This window comes from Acanthaster planci, linkage group LG03, assembly GCF_054643075.1.
Source record: "Acanthaster planci isolate LZ-2023a linkage group LG03, COTS_SCS, whole genome shotgun sequence".
Classification (NCBI taxonomy): Eukaryota; Metazoa; Echinodermata; class Asteroidea; order Valvatida; family Acanthasteridae; genus Acanthaster; species Acanthaster planci.
The window spans coordinates 21,668,703-21,678,129 of record NC_141779.1 but is presented as its reverse complement, the minus strand read 5'-3'; the positions used below and the strand labels follow the sequence as shown (position 1 = coordinate 21,678,129).

The window sequence follows — 9,427 nt, the reverse complement described above, 5'->3', positions numbered from 1 at the left end:
ACATAAAATATCCACAAAATGATCATCAGATTTCTGAGGGCCCAAGATACACATTTGTGTTCGCCTCTCCTTAAAATACCAGTTTCTTGCATTGTATATCACTTCCTGTATGTAAAAAAATCTTAATGGTATACTCGGGACTTTCAAGATGCCAAAAGAGATTGTTTAAAAAATTCTGAAATCAGAAAAATCCCGACAAGTCTCCCCTGATACCATTTTTCATTATAAGGTGTAATTTAATATCAGTGTCTTTGGACTGAAGTCAAATCAATGTGCTTTGCTACAGGTCTGTTGCATATTTTCTTTCTTGCTAAGTTTCTCACCATGTGGAATTGAAAAGCACGATAACTACAACTACATTCATCTGTAAGTGCACTGTTGCATGGATGATGAAGTTCACATTATAAAGAACATTCAAGACAGTAACATCTAAAAGGTAACACTTAAAGGACATATCATTGACAGTTAAAATTTGTTTTATGAGATTTGGGACACTGTTAGCAATTTTGCCAAACGTTACCCAAATATATCTCTTTCCAAAAGTAACCCCCCCCAAAAAAAAATGGTAGGGTCAAAACTTGTGCCTAATCCTTCCACAAACACACATAACACCTTCCAGGAATGCAAACAGTTCAAATCCTAAAGTAACCTTATTGGTGATAAATGCAGGCTTTGTTCATTTCATGTGCATGTACTCAAAAACTCCGGCAAGGCATGTTGAGAGGGTATCCACATTTCAGTTCAGCTAACGTTTTGCCTTGCAAGTACTATCACTGACATGTTAGAAACCTGTGCAAACTATTTTGGCCACATTGAACGAATGTGCATCACTTATCAAAGTCACTGCGAATGTGTACATATTAAACTGAAACTAGCTGCATCTCTGGTTGGGTTAGGTTGCCATCTTTTATGTTCGTTGAGCAATATCTTGGGGTCTTTGCAAAACATAAAAAGCAGCATGAGTTGAATGTTGGTGAAGTGAAAACAAAAGCACTTCTTCTTCAGGAACACATTTCCGGCTCTTGATTGATGAGCAAAACAAGTTTGAAAATCTCCAGAATAAAATTTTCCCGCAGAACCACAAAAAAAGCATCTCAAAAGTCAATTTTCATCCCGAAGAAAAGTACTAGAATAGAAAAAACCGAACTGAGGTTTTGAAGAAAAAGCAAGGTTTACAAAATTGTACAAATATTTCCAAAGGCCTGTCCTCTTTTTTTAATCTGTTAAGTATGATTAATATTGAGGGTTTACAAAGTATTAACAAACTTCTTCCAAATGTTTGAAACATGGTACATACTTTGGACCTGTACTTTATAATAACCTTAAAACCAACCTGGTCAGAGGTCAACCCACACTGTACAGAGCTTCTCCGTGAATTTTCCTCAACGTTTTGATAACACAGCTTGCACTAGGCATATCCGACCAAGCACAAGGTTCCCAAATAAGGAGCCGTGTAAAATCCAGGCTAGCTTTCAGTTTGAATGTTGCCCACCAATTATCAAATTAATAAAAAAACATCTACTAAGATACCTAAAACAGGTCATGACCAGGGTCAGTAACCCTGAAGACCGTTGTAAATGTTTTGTTTGGATTCTTGCTTCAATAATTTCTTTATACCTGAGGAGAAACAAAGAAAATAATCACACATTAATCAGATACGATGTACATGTAGGGCTGTGCCGAATAACTGAATATTCGATCGATTGTCGAATATTCAAATATTAGCTTTCCAATTTGAATATTCAAATGCAAAATTCATGAAAAGGGAAAATTGTCTTTTGTTTTAAATGACACAATTTGCACCATGGAGGCTTGTTTCAAGCAGATTCAAATGAAAAGTGTCAGGGATCTTACAACGATTTAAAAGTAAATTATTCGTTAAACAATTCAAAAGGAATAGAAATTTTCAACAGGGCAAGCCTTATATTGGTCATAATAGACAATTGTGGGTGTTAATACTGCAACTGAGTTTGTAAATGGTTTGTTCATCAACAATCTGCTGGTCGGTGCGACCGAATATTCAGATATGCGATCAAATTGAAGGTCAAATATTGGAATGGTGAATTATTTGAATTGACCCAGCCTTAACACAATCCAGTGAATAAATGTTTCAGGGTGTTTCAGAAATCTATAGAGTACTATTAACAACATTTGCACCAGGAAGTGTACTGCAAACGAATGGAGTACACGCGTGTGTTGGTTCACGTTCTGGTTCTCAGGCTAATGCCTTTTGGACACATAATTGTGTGCATGACATGTTCACTTCAGTACTCTATACTTCTTATCTTAACCCTTTCCATTCCCAAGGTTAGAGACCAACCATTGCACGATTGTCATGACCTCTAGTGTGGCGTCAAGCCATTTAAATATTCATGTCAAAACATGTGACACGGGAATACCGAGTTTCACACTCTTTAGAATGAGGCCCATCAGAATGCAGTAAAAGCAGTGCCTGGCTGCAAACGCAACCAATGAAATCTCAGCCTGAGGTCATTGCCTGTCCTCATAATGAGGTCAGCTCCTGTAAGACTAATGAATACTTCAAGTGAGGTGGGCCTCCTGTGTGGAAAAAGTCTCATGAGGTACTCGGTTCAGTTTGAGAATACAACCGAGGCAAACAGCATTGTCAGTAACATTTCTGTGACTTACCTTCTCTGTCCTCCTGGGTCAAGTCACCCTTAGGGAATTCGACATCAAAAGTGATTACCAGCATTCCTTTGACGTGGTTGTTCTCATAATTGGGCATTCCTTCCCCTTGCTTCCTCATCTTGGCACCTGGCCAAGTAACCTTTTCTCGTACAATTTTGACCTGACAAAAAACAATTTCAGATACGTTTTCACCCAACTAAAGCAGGCAGTAGGATAACGGGACAACTGTCTAAGCATCCAACTTAAAACAGGTGTAGTATTTTGAAAACTGTGGACTTTGAAGATGATTTTGTCCAAAATTTTCATCAGAACAAGCACATAAATCTTACCATGTGACCATCAAGATGGGGAAATTGCATGGAAAACCCAACAAGGGCATCCACAAGGGATATTGTGATGTTTGTGTACAAGTCATCACCGCGTCTTTCAAAGCGATCATGCCTGAAAAAAAGAGTTGAATATAAACTTTCAATTAAAAAACGACATGACCACGGCTACAAAGTGTGGCCTTGTTTCTGGCTGCATAGCACACCAAGCTTCTTTCCTCATTGTCCATTGTGTCTCCAGCTTCAACATGAGTCGATTGGAGCAGTTCAAGGGGTCCTTTTGATTTTGCTCTGGTTGTCAACATGACTATCCTGCAAAGTGCAAACTGCTCCAGACTTGTCGTCAAATTTAACCTTCCTCTTTTCCAGATTCATCTTTCATGTTTTAGAAAAAAAAAAGTCTGGGGCACTTCTTACTTTTCTGCAAGGATTCTAAACCGGAGGTCACCAGGTTCACCATCTACGTGAGGCTCTCCTGAAAAAAAAAAAGAGATTGTTTCCAATAACATGGTTTTCATTTCTCCGCAATCCTGAAAACATTTGGCAAGTTTGACCATAATGAAAGTTCTTCATGGATTTAAAAACCGTATTTATTCATTATTATGCTATTTTTTTGGAAAAACCACACAAGAAAAGGTTTTACCCTCTGCTAAGAATGGATACTCTTGGCCGTCCTGCATTCCTGGCTCGATCTCAATTTCCAACAACTTCTCTTCATTCACCAACCTGCAGAGGATGTGCAACCAAATTGAATGAAAACCAAATCATTTACTCCCTCTCCCTGCCTCCAACCTCCTCCCCAGAAAGTATTTAAACCCTTTTTTTGTTGGAGGCCTCAACATAATTTTTGGCCATGTAGACTTAATTTATTCTCTTTGAAAGCAACCCATGCTTGAGGTAAAGTACAATGTGCAAATAAGGCTTGGTGCTGAAAACCGGCAGACACGAGGCATCTTTGGGGAAAAAAGCAAGGTTAAAGGGTTCCAAAGTTTTTCCCAAATATCTTGATTACATATTTTTATCACGGAAGGGGAAGTTATGCACCATCTCAGTATAACAAAGTGTCTTTGAGGGTCGCCGAAGTGAACCAAAGGTGCATCTCACGGACTTACTTGACTCGTGGGCACTCGTCGCACACTTCATGCTGTGTCATCTGGAATCTCCCTGGTCCCAACTGCTGCGTTCGCATCTCCTGTCTGCAGTTACATTTCCTGGTACCCGGGGCTGTGTGGGCCACTGGTTTGTACCTCACAACCTAGAAAAAGGAGGAAATGATTGTTTGACAATCTGACAGAATCTAGTACTACAGTTTGTGTTCCTCAGAACAGGGCTTAAGAGCAATAATGGTACGTAGGATGTAAAGTCTTGATTCCATCCAAATGACACTAAAATCTAGACGAAACATTTTGACAGAATAGGTGTAATTTGGATAAAACAAGAGAACAGTTTCTTGAAGATGGTAGAAAACACCACAGCCTCAAACAATTCTTCAACACTTCATGATTTCACAACCAACTTGTAGGATTACTTAACTTTAAAGGATTTCTGGAACCTGTCCAGAGTCAAGAACTTTATAGGGTACTAGAACCATTTCAGAAGCTTCCAGAATGCCACAAATTTTCAGGATTCAAGAGTCTCTCATGATTCAAGGACCTCTACGAATTCCAGAACTATCCATGATTTAGGAACATTTGAAGATTCCTTTTGGGTTTCTGGGACTTGTAAGATTCCCAAAGTCCTTAATCTGGTTCAATTCCATCTCCTGGTTGTCCGTGAACTTCAATCCCTATGTTGCATCAATCTGTCAGTATCCTGGAGCCCATCTACACTCACCTCAACAAAATTGCCGGAATAAAGTTCCTCTAATGATACAGGCAAGTCCACAGTAAAGTCGTCCCCTCGCGGAGTTTCTGGATTTCGTTGGTGGCCTCCAAATCCAAAATGTGCAAAGTCACCAAAAAAGCTGCAAACAAAACAAACACAAACAAAAGACCAGCTTTGTCAGAAATTAACATGTATAGGCGCGTTTGATTTGACAGTTTAAAGAGCAGTTTTTCCGTGCTCCCTGGTTAGGATGAAAAACCTTATGCCAACATGGCTACTGGTACTTGCTCATTTCTCTGACTGGCTTCCTTTGACGAACTCAAGAAAAGATAAAAAAAACAACAAATTCCACACCTACTTGAGCAAATGTACACAACGTATTCTGAAATAAGGAAGATTATTAGGGTCTAAGGATACCGGGACTTGAAGCCCACCTTGCTTTGTTCCACATGCATGTATCTAACTCTTTAACTTTTCACTTGTTGCTGCAAAATAATCCTAATTTTTTAGTGTGTTTTTTTTCTCTTTCAATTCAACAAACCTTGAGAATGGGTCGCCGTGTCCGTGTGATTCCTTGATTCCTTCCTCTCCGTGCCTATCGTACTGTTTCCTTTTCGTGTCATCTGTCAGCACCTGAGAGAACAAGAATTGAAAGAACTTACAGGTGAACTGAGCAAACTGACTGAATAAAGAGGAATTTGAACCAGAAACTCAATGCACCAGTAATAAAAATGAGCAGGATGACTTTTGGGGACTAAGTCTGTTTCCTTTCTCTCCTCCAGCTATCTGTGCGTAGCTAGGCTTTTACTAGTGGGGGCCACAAAAAGGGGCACCAGCATCTTACGGGGGGCACTAGCTTTCAGTGGTGTGGTTATTTGGGGACACGTTTTTGTTGCCTTGTTCAATATGCATTCATCCATTTTTTTTTTCCTGTAGTGGGGGGGGGACACACTGGGAATGGGGGGGGCAGCCCCCCTGTGGCAACGCCACTGCCAGCTGTATCTGCTCACATTGGAAACTCAGGTAGCGGAACAAAAAGTGTGTGCTCCATGTGAGTACCTTTGTCATAACTTGATCACTGAATGCATGATGTACACAGCTGAAATCTGGTCGGAGGACCAGAGAGCACAAAATATATAGATACAACAGCTTCTTTTTCTCCACAGACTGATAAGGACTGGTCAAGTGTGATGAAGTCCTGTATATACATATTCAGTGAAAAATATTGAGTTCCACGTCACCATGCACCTGTTCAACAATAATTTCATGCTTTAATCCCATGCAGTGCATATATTGTGCTTCACTCCTGTTCTCCAAGATCAACATGCCCCAGGATCTACAATTTGATCAGGGATGAGCAAACTTGCCAAACAGTGTACAATGTCCAAGAAGCTTTTCAGATTTCTGCTCTTCTTCTGAAATCAGAACCTTCCAATGTCAGACTTTGAAAACTCACAATGCAAAATGATTCCAAAAATTGGAACAATTGGCAGACAGGCAAGCAAAGCCTGTAAGGAACTCCAAATTTAGCCCTGGAACATCTGAAGAATGCCACAGATGCCAGAGTTGTAGATCAACAGTCGTTAAGTCAGTCCAGAAGTCAACTCACGAGTCATTTAACAAGTCAGTGCGGAACTAACGAGATGAACAATAACAAAGGAATGCCTTTGTCATACTTCGTTTACATAGCTTTCAAATGACTTGTGGCTAAATAACGTGTGACTGACTTGTGGTGACTTGCAGTGACTTGTGACTGACTTGTGGTGACTTGCAGTGACGTGTGACTGACTTGTGGTGACTTGCAGTGACGTGTGACTGACTTGTGGTGACTTGCAGTGGACTTGTGACTGACTTGCAGTGACTTGTGACTGACTTGTGGTGACTTGCAGTGATGTGTGACTGACTCGATTACAACTCTAACAGACGCATCCTCTCATTTCTAAGGCCCAGTTCAATTCACCACTGGCCCCTGGAAACTTGGTTGGTGAACCCTTTCTTATCTTACCTCATACGCTGCTCCTAGGTCCTTAAACTTCTCCTCTGCCTCTGCGTTGCCCGGGTTCTTGTCTGGGTGGTACTGCATGGCCAACTTGCGATATGCTTTTTTAATCTCATTTTTGGAGGCTGACTTGGGGACACCCAGAATCTTGTAGAAATCCCGCCTACAAGTAAACAGAAGGACAAACACAACAACAAACTGAACAAAAGGGTTATTGTAAAATCTGTTATTCTACTGTCAAAAACTAATGTCACAACACACAAGCCAAGTGCATCATTCATAAATTGAGCCTGGGGTATGCGCACACACATATGCCAATGACTGCTTTCTGAATGGTGCCACGTCCAGTGGCTGTGACCAAATCAGGTCGTACACCGGACACTGTGACATCAGACTGCGCATGCGTTGAACCCACCAATGATCGTGCTTGTTCCACATCTTGGCTCGACCACTTTCGGTGGCGGGGATAACATCACACACGACGCAGCACGTCACGCTGCGATGTGTGTCTCCAGGTCAAAGCAGCAGCTAGGACAGTCCCACGGTGAAAACAACACAAGATGTCATCCCCTGCCACTGACAATGGTCGAACCAAGATGTGGAGCAAGCGCGGTCATTGGTGGGCTCAACGCATGCGCAGTCTGATAAACACTAACGGCATGAATGGAGCAACAGTCAACAGGTGGAAGCGAGAAATTGGTGAGCAAAAATCTCATTTTTTTTCAAAAATACTCTGTCACATGCTCTGAAACTTTTTTTATCCCCTTTTTAGGAGGTATAGATTAAGCAGGTATGCTGACAGGGGAAATTTGATTTAATAGCTTTGTTACGGCTGTGAACCATTTCACCACAAAAATTCGATTCCAAAATTCCATAGCGTTACGACGCCATGTAAACCATGTCTCCCCTAAGTCACACGGAGTATCACCGAGTTAGTGACTTAGAGTTCTTGAAGTATAACCTCCCCATCAGGCATCTAACTCCACCAAGAAGACATTGTACTATCTATAGGCTATGAAATGTTTGTTGCACAAACATGACAAATAGGCTGTAATAGCAGAGTAAGTTGACACAATCGAAATAGACAAAATGTGTTTATGGGAGTTTGTACATACACATATAGCTATCTACAAGGTTTGTGTAAACCTTAAAGTTCTGGAAGTAGGGGCCGGGATATGCCAATATATGACAATCGTCAGATCATGAGATGGCCGTGTTTATGGCTATGTACAACTAGCCCCACTCGTGTGGCACGGACTCGCTCTCACAGTTGAACATTACGTCACTTGACCCTCCATCGTCTCAACGGCTGTTCCATGTCAAGACATAGGCCTATCTAATACACGGACTGAGCGATAAGATACTACATGTACCAACTCTTCCAAAACTTTGGCAGCAGTTTAGAAGTCTCGACATGGAACAGCCGTCGAGACGATGAGGGGTCAAGTGACATAATGTTCAACGACCTTATTTTACAGATGGCGACTGTGAGATCGAGAGAGAGCTCCTGAGATTGCATGGGTGAAGGCAAAAAGACTGGAAAATACCGAAACAAAGTGAGTGAAATCATTCAATAAATGAAAGCGGAGAGGCCAAGGATCATCTATGAGAGCAAAAGAAATTGATAAGTGGGTGCGCCGAAAATTTTCAGTACGCCGACACGAAATTGCGTATACGGATGTGTGGCTAATGGAGTGGAGCGGGAGTGAGTCCGTGCCACACGAGTGGGGCTAGTATAAAAGTAATGTACGGCCGGCCTAGTCAGCAACTTGCTCGAGGAAATAAGAAAACCCGATTCCGAAAAAAACACAAAATAAACATCCATCATGTCCATTGAACTTTCTGGTACAATCCAAAATCTAAAATTCTTACCCTGCAAGCACAGTCACACAAAAATGGAGTAAAAGTATGCACGCAGTGCACAGAGAGTTTGCCATGTTAGCGGAATAAAATTCCCTGTATGTCCTGCACCGCCTGGTTCCAATCGAACGAATTAAGGGAAAAGGTACTCATGGAACAGGGATCTAGACATTTCCTTATCGTTTGTTTGGTGGTATTTACGTACTCCAATGTAACCACGACGCTCGCTCTGGAAGCTCCACGTAGTTTAACATACAATACATATTCATAACAGATCGGAGAAATTAGCGCCACCTTTTTCCCGTGCGTCCTGTCGGTACTGTGTGTTACTCGTGCATGTTGGTTGGATGTGGGTGCACTGTCCCAATTCAAGGAAAAAATCACCGCCGGGCAAAGGCGCCGAAAAGTACCCCTGCAGATTCTTTCAAAAAGAGGAGTCTGTGTGGGCCACGAAATTGTGAGATTGTGTAAGTGTGGCCCAGCACCATCCGTATGGATTCAGGGGCTCCTATCTGGGGGCAAAGCAGACAAAAATGTTATTGAAAAATTGTCAGAAGAGCCAAAAAAAGTTGAGGAATGTCATTTGAAAAATGGCCGCTGAGAAGCCTTGGGAACGTCCGCTTTTTTTTGGGGGGGGGTGAGTTTGTTTTGGGCGTATATGTAAAAAAATTAACTGGTTAACCTACTAAAATTTGAAATTCAAATGAAATCTGAAGGACCAAACAACAAATTGTTTTGTTTGAGAGGCCTCAGGGACCCGGTTGCCCGC

The 9,427-nt window shown here is 41.4% G+C and overlaps 1 protein-coding gene across 1 annotated transcript; it reads right to left on the bottom strand.

Moving 5' to 3' along the window:
- Positions 1 to 210: 210 nt before the first annotated feature.
- dnajb11 (DnaJ heat shock protein family (Hsp40) member B11) lies at positions 211 to 8,822 on the bottom strand. The gene is made up of 10 exons (XM_087134123.1): positions 8,671 to 8,822; positions 6,805 to 6,961; positions 5,341 to 5,432; positions 4,809 to 4,938; positions 4,088 to 4,230; positions 3,619 to 3,701; positions 3,393 to 3,450; positions 2,979 to 3,090; positions 2,650 to 2,809; positions 211 to 1,617 (listed from the first exon to the last, which is right to left on the bottom strand). Exons 1-10 carry the CDS (start codon positions 8,733 to 8,735, stop codon positions 1,553 to 1,555), a joined length of 1,065 nt encoding a protein of 354 aa, XP_086990249.1. The 5' UTR covers positions 8,736 to 8,822; the 3' UTR covers positions 211 to 1,552.
- Positions 8,823 to 9,427: the final 605 nt, after the last annotated feature.